The sequence below is a fragment of the Crinia signifera genome, chromosome 11 (assembly GCF_055691185.1).
Source record: "Crinia signifera chromosome 11, ASM5569118v1, whole genome shotgun sequence".
Taxonomy (NCBI): Eukaryota; Metazoa; Chordata; class Amphibia; order Anura; family Myobatrachidae; genus Crinia; species Crinia signifera.
In genome coordinates this window covers 32,067,505-32,084,452 of record NC_139227.1, presented here as the reverse complement: position 1 = coordinate 32,084,452, position 16,948 = coordinate 32,067,505, and the positions used below count along the sequence as shown (strand labels likewise).

General features: G+C 49.5%; 1 protein-coding gene across 2 annotated transcripts; it reads right to left on the bottom strand.

The window, feature by feature from the left end:
• Positions 1-365: 365 nt before the first annotated feature.
• Positions 366-16,653, bottom strand: LOC146045752 (cytochrome P450 2J6-like). 2 transcript variants are annotated; one of them, XM_083164798.1, is made up of 10 exons: positions 16,635-16,653; positions 16,304-16,522; positions 14,776-14,938; positions 13,504-13,656; positions 10,962-11,122; positions 9,117-9,290; positions 7,755-7,899; positions 7,454-7,641; positions 3,665-3,806; positions 366-802 (listed from the first exon to the last, which is right to left on the bottom strand). In XM_083164798.1, exons 2-10 carry the CDS (start codon positions 16,463-16,465, stop codon positions 615-617), a joined length of 1,476 nt encoding a protein of 491 aa, XP_083020924.1. In that variant the 5' UTR covers positions 16,466-16,522; positions 16,635-16,653; the 3' UTR covers positions 366-614. The 2 variants fall into 2 exon arrangements, with proteins under 2 accessions (XP_083020924.1, XP_083020923.1); XM_083164797.1 differs by lacking the exon at positions 16,635-16,653 and having other exon boundaries at positions 16,304-16,605.
• Between the last annotated feature and the right edge of the window lie 295 nt (positions 16,654-16,948).

The window sequence follows — 16,948 nt, the reverse complement described above, 5'->3', positions numbered from 1 at the left end:
GAAAGAGTGAACTAGAATAAGGCCCATAGTGCACCTCACACACTTACACATTGGGCAGATACACACAACACACCACACACAGTACACACACCCACAAAAACAGTACAACACAAAAACACACAAAAAAATACATCATAGGTGGTAAATCTCAGGATTGGATGTGGAATTCATCAACACACACAAGCTATCAACTCAGGAGCGGTGTGTTTCATACAACCACACCACACCTGATTTCATTGCTGGAATTGAGTATCAATGCTAACACATTCTAACATTATGGTAGAGGTTTTAACAAATTACAATCTTGGCCATCATAAGCAACAAGGGCAACACTGGGCGGGTCAGATAGTATGAAATACAACAAATGCTGTAACACTTATTTTTATGTAATATTCATCCTACAATTCCTGAGCATACGGAACATACAGTCATTGGATAATGGAATCTGTTGCTACAGTACATACATCTTGAGGATGCTTACGTTTCGTGTGGCTCTCCCACAAAATGAGTAATAATAGGCCCCATTCTCACACATTACACGTTCCCCTAGCCTATCATTGCCGAGTACATGTTTCCCTATCATATCAGTGCTGAGCAGTTTTCCATCTTTCTCCTCAGTTCTGTGTCAGGGGCTCCAGCCGCATCTGGTAACGCTTAGGAGTATGGGAGATTCCAAACACCGGGGTGCTGTCTGGAGGGGACTTGGGGTCCGGCCAACAGAGCTTGAAATGCGTCAGTATATTAGTGAAGAAGAGAAAGATCTCCATGCGGGCGAGATTCTCCCCGAGGCAGCTCCGTGGTCCTGAGGGGAAGGAGAGGAAGGGTCAGCGGGAAACATTGGATCTGCAATATGTAACTGTGGGCACAAGTAAATCACATTTGAGGCATCTATCACCAAGCATTTATATGGCAAAATATTATGCCAGGCAATAATTCAGTGATGAGGGAGCTGATGGCGGAGGGCAGTGTTGGGCCGGGGGGCCCAAATGCCTGCTAATTTCAGTGTGGGCCCTACTACTTCAAGTATCTGCCCATTTATGTGGGTGTGGCTCAGTGGGCCACAATCGGGGGGGGGGAAGAGGCATGCAATAACTGAAATCAGGGTATCTGGTCATCCAACAGCTCCTCCTTTAATTTATGTATTTGGAAAAATTGTGCATCTGGTTGTACTTCCTGTTCTGCCCTGAGGGAATGCTGCTGTGCATGGAAGGATCTTGTGCTCCTCCACCTTACTGTACTCATCATGGGGGCCCCGGCAGACTTGATGGAAGATCACATGAATGTGGGGGTGAAAGAGAGGGGAAAATGGAGTAGGACACCCAAGAAACAGAAGTGAGGGACAGGAGATGTAATAATGTAGAAAGGTGGGGTGAGAAGGGACCCTGATGGGGTGTGTATGTGGGGGGGGGGAGGGGACCACCATAATCTCAGTCTTACACAAGTCCTTCCATACTAAACCGTAAAACAAATATTACACGTGTACAGTATGTAACGCCTACATTTCCTAGAGCTTACACTGTACGTGAGCTGAGTGTTTGGCCAATATTAACATTAGAATTCAATCAACTGGATTTTGTTTGCGGGTAACCTGAGTAATGTGAAGGCATTATTGGCTGACCCAGAATTGGACATGTACATCTATGGCCAACCTCCCATTGTGATGAGACCATTCAATTCACGGGTTGGTGCGGTGTTCCGTGGTGAAATGATGGGGTGTGCAGGTGCCACGGGTGGGGGTGCTGCAGATGGGGTTGGTGATCCGATGGCACTGCGGGTGGGGGAGAAAAGGATGGGAAGCTGTCAGCGGGTGTGGGGGGGGGGAGGGCTAGGTGCGTGTGTGGGGCATATGGGTGAGGAGGTCCAGAGGTGCTGCGGGTGGTGGAAGGGCGGGTGCAGGTGTGCAGCGGATGGTGGAGGGGGAATAGGGGTGCGTTGGGTGGGGGATGTTGGGGGGTGGTGCAGAGGTTGGAGGGGCAGATGCGGGAGTGCAGTGGGTGAGGAAGGGGGTGTGGGGATGCTGTGGATGGGGAAGAGGCCGGTGTTGCATGGGTGGAGTAGGGGCAGGTGTGGGTGTACTGCGGGATGGAGAGGGAGGAGTGCGGTGTTTTTGCAGGTGGATGCAGGGGTATTAGCCAGCATGAGCCCCTAACCTCCTCCCCTGCTGGCTTCCCCCGGGTGACTCTGGGGCTGTCGTACCGCTGGGGAGAGCTCTATACCTGCCATGGCCTGTCACACAGTCTCCCCAGCAGCCCCAGACTCCTCACAAGCCAGCGGCCGGGCCCCCCTCCATCGGCAGCATTTGCTACTGCCGGGCACTTTGCGCTCCAGCTCCTCTTGGCTCCGTTGGCATCCGTACAGCGTACATCCCCAACGTCACTGTGTGAGAGAACGGCGCAGGCGCACTGACACCCAGGCCCTGCGCTGCTCTATGTGACGGTCATACATACGAGGGGGGGTGTGAGGTCCAGGTGTCACACGTCCGGCAAGTAACAGTGATCACAGGGGTGAGACGAGACGCTGGCTGGGGAGGGATGATTTATGCATGTGCTGCGATGATAGGCTACTAGCCCTGACCTGTCACTCTATGGCTCCGCCCAGCGTTACACACACAGATCTGGGCTATTATATAGGAGATATAGGTATAATAATAATTTACATGATTGTTCAAGCATTATGCCCCCCCCCCTCCCCCTGCAACGGGATACGGTCATTGGGTCACCAGCATGATGGTCGACAAGCATTAGGTTGATACCATTAGGTCGACATGCAATTAGGTCAACATTACTTAAGGTCGACATGCAGGAAGGTCGACATGGGTTAGGGTGACAGGCATTAGGTCAACACCAATAGGTCGACATGCATTTAGGTCGATATGAGGTAAGGTAGACATTCAGGAAAGTCGACATTGGTAAGGTCGACAGGGTCATTAGGTTGACACGGGTAAAGTCGACAGGGTCATTAGTTTGACATTGGGTTTGTTACTGTGTTTTTGAACCAACATGAGCCGATATGCACTATTTCATGCTCTCCCATCCACTAGGGCATGGTGGGAGAATAAAGAGCGTAGCATGCCCGAAGCATGGCGAGCGCAGCCAGGGCAGGATTTAAGTAACAGGCCGCCCATAGGCACAACACTGTGTGCCCCCCCCCCCCCCCCCCCTCCCTGTACCTGCTGATGTAGTCCCAGGTCTGCAGGAGGCATCCTGTCCCCTGCGACCCCCTCCCCCCTCCGCGCGCGATTCGCAAACCCCCTGGGACCCCCCCCCTCCCGCAATTCGACGACCCTCCCATGACCCCCCTCTCATGATTCGGGGACAAGAAGGGGGTGCCCATAGGCACGTGCCTCACATGCCTAGTGGAAAATCCGGCCCTGCGCGCAGCGAGCCATGCGAGGGGACGCGGTGCTACGTTTGTAGTGTTTATATTGACTGTGTTCACATTCCGGTAAAGAAAAGTCGACTTTTTCAATGTCAACCTTACCCATGTTGACCTAATGACCCTGTCGACCTTACCAATGTCGACTTTCCTGAATGTCTACCTTACCTCATATTGACCTAAATGCATGTCGACCTATTGGTGTTGACCTAATGCTTGCCAACTATAATGCTGGTGACTTAATGATCCATACCCCCCCCCCCCAACCACCCCCGTTGCCATGTGTTACCTGCAGAGAAGGGCAGGAAGGAGTCTACCTTCGCCAGCTCCCCCTCATTGGTCAGGAAATTCTCTGGATTAAACTCATGCGGATATTTCCACTGACTCTCGTCATAGTGCAGTGAGGTCAGGTCTGTTATAATCAGCGTTCCCTGGGTGGAATAAGGTCAGACCAGTAATGGAATGTAAGACAATTTCATAGAATTTGGCATGTCATTTGTTAAATAGATAATGGGCGGGATTCTCTAAAATCTGCAGCCCTCTTCGCCGGCATTCGCATTTCTAATGACCGCATATTCTCTAAAATATGCGGTCATTAACGAAAGGGACAGCTCTTGCGGTAAGAGCTGTCCCTTGCGATGCGGCGCCGTTGCTGGGGCATGCTCGAGCTGTCCCTTGCGATGACGCGCCGGCCGCAGGGCATGCTGGGAGGGATCCGTGACGGATCCCTCACACACCGCTGCGGTAAGAAGCCCATAGGCTTCTGCAGGGAACCGCCAGCTTTTGCTGGCAATTCCCTCCGCAGCGGTGACACTGCGGAGGGAGGTTAGAGAATACAGAAACGGGGTTTTTACCGCATTTCTGTAATAGAGAATCTCGCCCAATGTTACAAACACATATGCAGAAACAATGTAAATGGGTGAACATTAGTTTAATACATAGTTGATCATTGTGTCATAAACCATACATCATAATGGAGAGTGATTCAGGGACATATAACCTGATTGGAGGTAAAAATAAAGAAACACTAAATCAAATCAATATTTCTCTCTCTCTATTTATGTATATATATATATATTATGGGCCTTATTCTAGTTCACTCTTTCTGACAAAATCCTTCTTAGATGGACAAAACCATGTGCACTGCAGGGGGGCAGATGTAACTTGTGAAGAGAGAAGGATTTTGTCAGAAAGAGTGAACTAGAATAAGGCCCTATGTGTATAAGTGGCACTGCTACTGTGGGCATTATGTGTATAAAGGGCACTGCTACTGTGGGCATTATGTGTATAAGCGGCACTGCTACTGTGGGCATTAGGTGTATAAGCGGCACTGCTACTGTGGGCATTATGTGTATAAGCGGCACTGCTACTGTGGGCATTATGTGTATAAGCGGCACTGCTACTGTGGGCATTATGTGTATAAGGGGCACTGCTACTAAGGGCATTATGTGTATAAGGGGCACTGCTACTAAGGGCATTATGTGTATAAGGGGCACTGCTACTGTGGGCATTATGTGTATAAGCGGCACTGCTACTGTGGGCATTATGTGTATAAGGGGCACTGCTACTAAGGGCATTATGTGTATAAGGGGCACTGCTACTAAGGGCATTATGTGTATAAGTGGCACTGCTACTGTGGGCATTATAGGGCTAATTCTGATAGACCTGGTAAGCTGCAAGGATCACAGCTTACCAAGTGCCAGAGAACCTGCCCGACGAAAATCTGCTCCCCCCCTCGCAACCATGTACCGAACACAAATCCCATGGCATGTGCCCACTGCTGGAGAAATCATTCAGTGGTCGCCAAACATCAAATGATTTCTCCTGGGCTCACAAATAAAAGTCAGTGGAAACTAACTTTTATTTGCATGTGCCTGGACAAGGCATGGGAATGCCCAGCGTTTTCATGGGGATGCCAATGAAACACTGGGCGTTCCCATGGGTGACACCTGACTCCGCCATCACACGCCCCTGGCCCGCACCGCTCCATGCGAACAGCTCGGCGACTTTGACAGGGACCGAAAGAATAAGAATGATTCCCTATGTGTATAAGAGGCACTGCTACTATGGGTATTGTGTGTATAAGTGGCACTGCTCCTATATGCATTATGTGTATAAGTGGCACTGCTACTATGAGCGTCATGTGTATAAGTGGCACTGCTACTATATGCATTATGTGTATAAGTGGCACTGCTACTATGAGCGTCATGTGTATAAGTGGCACTGCTACTATATGCATTATGTGTATAAGTGGCACTGCTACTATGAGCGTCATGTGTATAAGTGGCACTGCTACTATATGCATTATGTGTATAAGTGGCACTGCTACTATGAGCGTCATGTGTATAAGTGGCACTGCTACTATATGCATTATGTGTATAAGTGGCACTGCTACTATATGCATTATGTGTATAAGTGGCACTGCTACTATGAGCGTCATGTGTATAAGTGGCACTGCTACTATGAGTGTCATGTGTATAAGTGGCACTGCTACTATGAGTGTCATGTGTATAAGTGGCACTGCTACTATATGCATTATGTGTATGTGGCACTGCTACTATATGCATTATGTGTATAAGTGGCACTGCTACTATGAGCGTCATGTGTATAAGTGGCACTGCTACTATGAGTGTCATGTGTATAAGTGGCACTGCTACTATATGCATTATGTGTATGTGGCACTGCTACTATATGCATTATGTGTATAAGTGGCACTGCTACTATGAGCGTCATGTGTATAAGTGGCACTGCTACTATGAGTGTCATGTGTATAAGTGGCACTGCTACTATATGCATTATGTGTATAAGGGGCACTGCTACTATGGGCAGTTCCACCACCTCTCCAGGTCTGTTATAATCAGCATCCCCTGGATGGAATAAGGTCAGACCAGTAATGGAATATAAGAGACAATTTAATAGAATTTGTTATGTAATTTGTTAGTAATGTCCAATACATGTGTACTCAGCGACAGACTGGGCCCGAGAATTGGCCCTGGCATTTGTGCACTTGCCCCACCTATTTCCTGTGTGTGCACACAACGGGCACGCTCACACACACACACATGCACCGGGCTTTCGTGCGCTGCTTATCCTGGGTCGCAGGAAACAGGGGAATAGCGGCGTGTGATGCCCCCTCTCCTGGACACCAGCGGCACACAGAGAGAGCCGCTGAACCCGCCGTGAGTCCAGCGGCTCTCTCTGTGCACCGATTGGGAGGTGGAGGCTCCACATTGGTGGAATAAATTGTCCCACCTGGCCATCGGCCCACCTGGCATTTGCCAGAAGTGCCAGATGGACAGTCTGTGTGTACTGTATGCAGAAATTAGGTAAAATGGGTTTACATTAGTATAATGCAAATTGATAACTGTCATATACCATACTCTGTGATGGAGAGGGAGACATGGGAGTCCAATAGTGAATTAGGGCGCCATGATTGCAATACAGGTAAAATACCTCCAGGTCCCCAACTCCAATAAAGGCCGAGCAGCTGAAGCCTGAGGTTATCTCATGCCAGGTGCCCGCAGCTGACCAGGCGCCCTACAACACGCCGACCATGGAATGATTTCTCCGGCCTTCGCAAATATAATTCAGTGGAGACTGACTTATATTTGCAGGTGCCGGAACGAAGAGAGGGCAGGCGGCTGACGTCATGTGGCGTCAGCCACCCGCCCCGGCACAGCTCGTCCTGTCCGCAAACCCATGGGAACACCCAGCGTTTTCATGGGGTTGCTCATGAAACGCATGGTGTTCCCATGGGTGACACCCAAGCCCACCACCACCACATGCTCCCGGCCCGGCATCATTGCAAATCACTGTGGCCCTTCGCAGTCGGAGTTTGCGTCTGCGCAGGAATGCGCATGCCCATGCACAAACCCCGACCATGAGGGCATGAGACCGTGAACTCAGTGGTTGGCACTGACAAAATATCAATATGACATGTAAATAATACAATAATTGGGATATAGCAGCAGTGTAACATTACTTGGACAGAATAGTTCCTTCTACTGCATTGGTATAAAGCTCTTACCACATCCAGTTACCTGATGCCAACCTTGCCATTTATATAATTGTTGCTCACCTTTGGGATTGTATAGCCATTCAGCTGCACATCCTTGATGGGGGAGTGAGCGACCCCTAGTGGCACGACGGTGGCAAAGCGTTGGACCTCTTGCAGCACAGCCTGAGTGTATGGCATCATCGCTCTGTCCTCATAGTCTAGATGCTCTCTGTCTTCTCGGACTTTATTTATTTCCTCCCGACACTTATCTGACAGAAGAGAAGTTACATTGTATTACTCCTACCAGATGCACAGATAAGAAAGCTGAAGCTGCCCATACATCTACAGATCGATTGTCAGATTGGGCTAGAGTGTTCTGTACCCTGAATGTCTGGATACATCATCATGTACAGGAAGCACCACTCCAGACTGGCCGCTGTGGTCTCCGTTCCAGCAATAAATAAGTCACTCACACATGAGAAGAGATTCTCATCGCTGAAGGTGGACTCGTTTCCGTCCTCCTGCTCCTGGATACAGTACAAGAGGAGAGACCAATAGTAGTCATTGCAGAGCCAAGGGTTCAAAATGCACTTGTGATGCAACAGGTGGCAAGTTCAATATTACCCCTTTCACATTTACAGAGCCGGGTCATACCCGGGAATGTGTTCCCGGACGCTTACCGGGAATGTACCCTTTTACACTGCACTAAGACCTGGGATCGACCCGGGACAGCCCCATTCACACTGATCCCGGGAAATCCCTGCAAATACATATGCATGTCATTAGAAATGGACTCCAGGGCTCTGAAAGATGACATCAGCATTTGTGAGCCCAAGAAAGCTCCAATCAGCAGTTTTTTTATAGTCCCGTGTACCCAATCCAGGGTACGAGACCATTCACACTGACCGCATCCCGTGTCGATTCTGGAATCTACCCAGGTCAGGACCTGCTTATCCAGGGATATTCTTTCAAGACCCTTTCACACTGAGCTGAATCCCAGGTTAAAGGGCGTTCATGTGCAAAAACCAGGGATAAAATTGTCAGTGTGAAAGGATTATAATGCATGTCTAACTTTTGTCAATGTCTAACTGATGCATATCTAACTTTTGTCAATGTCTAACTAATGCATGTCTACCTTTTGTCAATGTCTAATTATAGCCTAACTGTCATGTCTAACTTTTGGCAATGTCTAACTAATGCATGTCTAACTTTTGGTGTCGACCTATCAGGGCCGGCGCCACCACTAGGCAAACCTAGGCATTTGCCTAGGGCGCCGGCCACTGGAGGGCGGAAAATGCCGCCCGGGTACCTGTCCTACCGGCGCTGTCTATTTCAATCTGGCGGCGGAGGCAGCGGGGGTCCCTGCAGTCTATTAAAAATCACGAGCGCTATCCGCCGGGCTATGCGGAAGCGCTTCTAGTGTGAAAACTCTGGCAGCACGGCGCACGCTGATCTCAGCCAATCAGCGTGCTGCCAGTGTTTTCACACTAGAAGCGCTTCCGCATAGCCCGGCGGATAGCGCTCGTGATTTTTAATAGACTGCAGGGACCCCCGCTGCCTCCGCCGCCAGATTGAAATAGACAGCGCCGGTAGGACAGGTACCACCCCACACACCCACACGCACACCCCACCCCCCCCCCCCCCCCACCCCCCGGCACCGGGGCGCCCCCAGCCCGACTCGCCTGGGGCGCTCCGGTGCCTTGCACCGGCCCTGCGACCTATTGACAGTAGGTTAGTGCTTTACCTTATTCAAGTCGTCGAGGTAGAAGTCTATGTAGTCTCTGGGCTCTCCGGGTACCCTGGTTATCTTGTGCTCCTCTAAAACTCTTCTGAGGAATCCAAAAATCATTTCTAGGTTCCTGAAAATCTTTTGGTGCGGTAACGGTAGATATCTGACAAATCCGAATGCATTGTACAGCTGCAGGGAGGAACCAGAGACGTTTGCAGGACATATCTGATATTCTGTTACAGTCCCTACCTGATTGGTGCATTGGTTCTTAGGGATGTTACTGGTGGATGGATGAAAGGATATCTTCTGATCCATGCCTTTGTTATTAATTAGACACAGTATTCCGAGATGACGCTAATGCATTCGCAGCTGCAATCCAGGTGACAATGTAAAGGTACTTTGGAGTGTGTCAGTATTCACCTAACCCCCTTCATTCGCCATTTCCACCTCGCTGGTTCTTTTCAGCGAGGTTGAAATGGCAAGTGCGGCTTTCAAAACGGCAAGACTCGCCGCTATATACAGCAGGCTTGCTACATTTGTGGTGAATTTTGCCATTCCGATGAATCATCCTCTGACAGTGAGGATTTCCCTGGAACATAGAATACGGTGAGCGGCTGGCAAGGGGGCTGGATGGCGAGGATGACTTTTACTCTCCAAAAAAAGCCATCCTCACCGTACAAATCCCCGCTCGCCGACCCGCATTAAATATACCCCAATATCTATCCATGAGCCTGATGTACTAAGCTTGAAAATGTATATAATGGAGAGTGATAAACCACCAGCCAATCAGCTCCTACCTGCCATGTCACATGCTGTGTTTGGAAAATGACAGGTAGGAGCTGATTGGCTGGTGGCTTATCACTCTCCATTTTATCACTTTTCAGGGCTTAGTACATCTCACCCACTGTGTTGGCAGGAAATGCTTTGTCCTTCTTGTGTAGTGTTTTAAAATGTGATATCATGTAGTCTGCTGCTGCTGCTGCTGTTGTTGTTTAGGCTGACAGAGCGTTCCCTCAGTCAGTACACATCAGAACAATGTAATAAAAGACTGAAGAATTCCTTGTTCCGTCCTTCATTATCCCTACACCGCACTGCATTCATGCACACAGCCTGGCTGACTGGAAGACATCGCTTACCGGGCACACGTAGAAGGCATACGTAGTAGACAATATCTCATTTTGATTTGTACGAGAATAACATATCATCCTCATATCGCTCCAGTGTATGCCAAGCATTAGGTCGACATGGTCTAGGTCGACAGTCAAAAGGTCAACATGGGGTTTTTCACTGTCTTTTGAGCCAGCATGTGCCGAAAGGTGGTATTCTATGCCCTACCATCCACTAGGGCATGGGTCTTCAACCTGTGGCCCTCCAGATGTTGTGAAACTACATGTTCCAGCATGCATTGCCACATTTTTTTCCTATAAGAGCATGTAAAAAAAACCTCAGGTCATGCTGGGACATGTAGTTCCACAACATCTTGGGGGCCACAGGTTGAAGACCTGTGCACTAGGGTGTGGTGGGAGAATACAATAGTGTGCCGAGCGTAGCGAGACACCGAGCCCGAAGCCCAAAGCACAGTGTCGACATTCAGGTCAAAAGCCTGAGCCCGAAGCATGGTACCAACATTAGTGGTGTTGACCTATTGACTGTCGACCAACTTTAGGTCGACCATACAATCCACACCCATAGTCATAGTTCCCATGGTTTTGCAATAACAGCTGCAGATTTATTCACAAAAGGGTTGGCACTAATTGGGGGTTCATGACAACAGGTGTTGACATTGACACAAAAAACATGTCAACCTTTCCCATGTAAACCTTTTGTTCATTTGACCTTGGCAGCCATGAAGTGACTTACCTGAGCCCAGACACTAGTTGCCATCTTCATATTTTCATGGAGAAGATCGAGAATCTCTCGGAACGTTGGGTCATCGTAGTCGTAGCGTCTCCCAAACACAATGGAACAAATGATGTTGGACACAGCGTTGTCAGTAACGAAGTGCGGATCTATTAGAGCATCTGAAGAGTAGTATACAGAACGATTCAGACCAGGGGTCAGCAGTGACGTGACCTTTAGAACATGACATTGTCATTGGTATTGATCCATCTCCTGGCTAGGCAATACTTAGCCAGCATACATAAATTAGTAGCATACATTTGGAGATCAGAGGGCATGAAGTCATTCCCACCAATCCCCAAAACAGGACAGGGAGGTGTATAGATTGTAGTGAGGACCGTTGTCATAGAGAAGACCAATAGGCATAGTCATAGGTACCCCAGCGATGTCCACCCCCCAGAAGGACTGCAGCGTATTCTGAATGCCAGGAATTTCACATAGTGAAAAAAGAAAGACGACAGTCCACCTCCAATACGCCCTGCTCCAAAACACTAAGGTGCGGTTTCCTTAGTAAACCAATAGACACATAACACACAATTCTGAGTTCTGTCTGCACTGAACAAATGGTACTGATAAACGGGTGCCGGATTACGGTCCGATAGTGGGGATCCCGACAGTCAGTATCCCAACTGCCGGTGCTCCGACAGGGTGGAACCCGACACACAGGAGCTATTCTCCCTTGTGGGGGTCCACGACCCCCATATATGGAGAATATTACCTGTGGCGAGTTTAGCGAGCCACCGGGCCCGCAGCGTGGTGAGCGCAGCGAGCCTACAAGGGGCTTCTTTGCGCTCACCCCCTTGTAGGAGCACCGCCAGTCGGGATCCCCACTGTCGGAGCCCTATACCACACCCCTGATAAATAAATAAATTCACATAGTGTGTGGGTGGCATAATTCCAATATTATCCAGTCCACATACAATTTATTTTATTCGGTTGGTGTATCATACCCCATAATTAAACAGTCATTTGTTTCTCAGGTATCCATAAAATAAAAACACTGCAATTGCAATAACTTTGATATTGGATGCAGTCAGTGATACAAATTGAATTTGTTATTTAGAAGCCCATTTAATATAGAAGGTATAGTTGTAAATATAGACTGACAAAGTTATATTTACCACATTGTCTGGACTGGGACCCGGGTCTGCGTGGGATGTTCCTGCCGGCTGATGTCTGAGACCGTAGTGCGGCACACTGCATTTACATTGCCATTGCACTGAAGTAGTTAGATCCAGGCTACGTGAGCCTGTTATAATAAATGGTATTACCGGTGGGGTCTGTGTGTGTCCACAGCAAGTAGTGCGGCCGGAGTCTCTTACTGCCACTATAGCCCTGTCTCTATTTCAAAGCCACTGGACCTGTTTGCCGCTCACACAGGTGGCCTTAGCTGGATTAGGCTTAGTTCTCTTTAACAAGAAACCACAGTATACACTTTAGACGCTCAGGTGCTGATGTAGGTAAAGTAGCTTGAATGCACACCTGGGCCAGACCAGGGTGTCACTGGCTGCTCACCTGTGTTGTTTATAAACACACATGGCCACACCTGGGCATCACCTGCTTAACTGTGTTCTTCATATACTCCTACCATGCCATAACCAGCCCCAGTACGCACACATTGCCACACCTGGGCAACACCTGTGTTCTTCATATACTTCTACTATGCCATAACTAGCCCCAGTACACGCATGGCCACACCTGGGAATCACCTGCTCACCTGTGTTCTTCATATACATCTACTATGGCATAACTAGCCCCAGTACACACATGGCCACACCTGGGCATCACCTGCTCACCTGTGTTCTTCATATACACCTACCATGCCATAACCAGCCCCAGTACACCCACACCTGGGCAACACCTGTGTTCTTCATATACTTCTACTATGCCATAACTAGCCCCAGTACACACATGGCCACACCTGGGAATCACCTGCTCACCTGTGTTCTTCATATACTTCTACTATGCCATAACCAGCCCCAGTACACACACATGGCCACACCCGGGCATCACATGCTCACCTGTGTTCTTCATATACTCCTACCATGCCATAACCAGCCCCAGTACACACACACACATGGCCACACCTGGGCAACACCTGTGTTCTTCATTTACTTCTACTATGCCATAACCAGCCCCAGTACACACACACATGGCAACACCCGAGTATCACCTGTCGCCTGTGTTCTTCATATACTCCTACCATGCCATAACCAGCCCCAGTACACACACACATGGCACCCAGGTATCACCTGTCGCCTGTGTTCTTCATATACTCCTACCATGCCATAACCAGCCCCAGTATACACACACACATTGCAACACCCGGGTATCACCTGTTGCCTGTGTTCTTCATATACTCCTACCATGCCATAACCAGCCCCAGTACACACACACATGGCACCCGGGTATCACCTGTCGCCTGTGTTCTTCATATACTCCAACCATGCCATAACCAGCCCCAGTACACACACATGGCCACACCCGGGCATCACCTGCTCACCTGTGTTCTTCCTAAACTCCTGAATCAGGTGTCTGCTCTCCTCACAGATTCTCTCCTCCATTGACTTTTTCCCCAGCCCAAAATTGCGGAGGGTGGACAGGGTGAAGCGCCGGTGCTCCTTCCAAGCTGGGCCGTATGGGGCAGTTATTATCCCTGGAGAGAGACACATGCTTAGGATGGTAGGATAAAATAGAATAGAATATAACAGGTTAGAATAATGATAATTGGGTTTTGGACTGTATATAGGTGTAGTATGTTAGGTTGACGATAACATGAGAATGCTGACATGGTTGAAATGTCGGCATGTCACCATTCACCTTGTCTATTTGCGTGATATATTGACTTGATAGAATGCTTACTTACCTCGTGCCACTGGCATCAGCCCAACTTCCGGGTACCAGCGGCGCAGACCCCTGACAGAGTGGGGGTTCAACCCTCTCCATAACCCTCCCCCCTATTACCTAACCCACTTCTCTGCAGTGTAACCCTAAACTCCCCCAAGTGCCGATGCATAACCCAAGGCCTGCTGCGCTTAGGACTATATGACAAATAGAGGATAAACTCATATATGAAGATAAACATATGCCTACAATGTACAGTTGCAGAGCATACTGTATATGTTTAAGCTCCGCATATGCTCTGGGACCAAGCGTATGCAGTCACAGGTGAAGCCTTGTCTAATGCAAACCCAACCCATCTTTATTTGCAGCGGTAGGGGTGTAGCCAGTGTGTGAGTGGGCATGCTCGCGGTGTTAAAGATCACTGAGGGTATGTCACAGGAAGTGCAGGCAGATCTGTTTTACCTAGTACACCACTGGTGCCAGTGGCGTTACTAGGGCTCCGCAGCCCTAGCGAAGGTGGGGGGAGAGCAGCTGCCACCGGGGCGCAGGGTCACGGCGCTCATGGAGGCTGTCGGGGGCTAGGAGTCCTGTTTGAGCTCTGCAGATTCTGCAGCAGCAGCCAATAAGGAAACACAGGCTTCTCTCATTGGCTGTCTGTGTGAGGATGATCACTCAGTGACCCGCCCCATGAACCGCCCATGGGGGGGTCACTGAGCATCCTCACACAGACAGAGAGCTATCCCTTCCACCCTGCATGCTACTCCCCCTTCCTCACTGAGTCTTGATGCTCTCTTCCAGGGCCCTGACGGATTAAAGCACTACCACTACCTGGGTCATTCTGTAGCTGCGCTGTCAGTGTGTTTGGGGGGCAGGGTGCTTATAGTGTTTAGTTCTACAGTATTGAGACCATTAGAGGTTGTATACAATTTACCTCTGGTACCGGAGATGTCTTGTATTAGATTGTTCATAGGCCTATCTGCAAAGTCAACGCCTTTATTCACCAGAACTTCTTTGAGTCCTTTGAGCCCCCGGACCACCACAGCCGGTGTGAATCCCAGGTAGATGCTGTACACCGGACCATACACCTTGGAGAACTGACACAGGAGGGTCATATTGTGTGTTAAATATAACGCCATGGATGGCATGGTACTGTACAGCGTTGTGTCTTATTAGCATGTGCATAGCAGAAGTGTTCCGCACTGTTCCGCACTGGTTTATACCAAACATTCACTTTACAAATATCAGACAAACAGCCCCTGTTGGTTCAGATTACATCATGGACTGACCTTTATTTGCATCAGGGGGTGCTATCCCAGACAACAGATGCGTACCCGGATCGGTATGGGATAAAGGGATGCTGAGCCCAGCAGATGCGTACCCTGATCAGCATGGGAGACAGGGATGCTGAGACCGGCAGAGTGGTACCCTGATCGGTATGGGATACAGGGATGCTGAGCCCGGCAGATGCGTACCCGGATCAGTATGGGATACAGGGATGCTGAGACTGGCAGATGCGCACCCTGATCGGTATGGGATACAGGGATGCTGAGCCCGGCAGATGCGTACCCTGATCGGTATGGGATACAGGGATGCTGAGCCCGGCAGATGCGTACCCTGATCGGTATGGGATACAGGGATGCTGAGACCAGAAGATGCGTACCCAGATCGGTATGGGATACAGGGATGCTGAGACCAGCAGATGCGTACCCTGATCGGTATGGGATACAGGGATGCTGAGACCAGAAGATGCGTACCCGGATCGGTATGGGATACAGGGATGCTGAGCCCGGCAGATGAGTACCCTGATCAGAATGGGAGACCGGGATGCTGAGACCGGCAGAGGCGTACCCTGATCGGTATGGGATACAGGGATGCTGAGACCGGCAGATGCGTACCCTGATCGGTATGGGATACAGGGATGCTGAGCCTGGCAGATGTGTACCCTGATCAGCATGGGAGACACGGATACTGAGACCCGAAGATGCGTACCATGATCGGTATGGGATACAGGGATGCTGAGACCCACCGTGTGGAGCTATTCCCGGTATTCTATTGACCTGCAGCTAAATACTATTCTGTGGCTCACAATATGTTTAAGGTCTATACAGCCGCACAACCGGATAACACTGATGCAGTGTTACACCCTGACTGCTGTGAGAAGCACATGATTGGGGTATTTATTTACAGCAAGTCCCCCAGTAATGCTGCGGAGAGCCATCACAGTAACACATCCTGCGATGTATGCAATTATCCCACTGCAAACTGGGACAATATTATCACATCTGAGGATACAGATGGTGATAAATCGGAAGGCTCGAAGTCAGCCAGCGACAGAACCTGTGTAATTCAGGAGTGTCCCGGGTTAGAGGGACAGTATGGTAAGCTACTGTATGTTATCCTATGCTAGCCTATATTCCTATACAGATAGTTACTTACAGTTAGGCAGACTCTGCACTCACCTCCCTTATGTTCTTTAGGGGATTGGAGAAGTCCATTTGCAGAATGTTGCCCACTATGGGCAGTGCTAAGGGACCGGGAGGGAAACCCTTTGGCCGAGACAGTTTCCTCCATAGTATTACCAGGAGGATGATCCCCAGCAGCAGAGCAGTGCTGACCTCCATGCTGGCTGGTAGCTGTTTCTCATACAGTGACTCCTGCTCAGGGCCTCACACTGCTTCCTATAACACAAAGTACAATGCTGAGCCTCCCCCTCCCACAGGGGAAGCTGTGATAGTAATATAGGAATTTGGTTACACGTCCCTGCCCTGTTCTGTATCACAGGCATCATACCTGCTACTATAGACACTGGGCCTGAGTCAGCATTATCGTGTATCACATATGATAAGCTGTTTGCAGCAGCTTTGTACTGTATATGCGATCCATAGCAATGCAAATGCAGAGGGGATGGTATACCAGGCGTGGATACAGAGGGGGTGACCCTCCCCCCCTAGGGTCCTTGCAGCTCATGCTGGCCCCTGACAGCCATCAGCAGCGAGGTGTGCAGCGCTCCACTCCATACTGCGTGCTGTCCGCTCCCTGCCTACATACCACCTCCTGCCTGTGTACTACCTGCTGCATGCATACCACCTCCTACCTGCGTATCA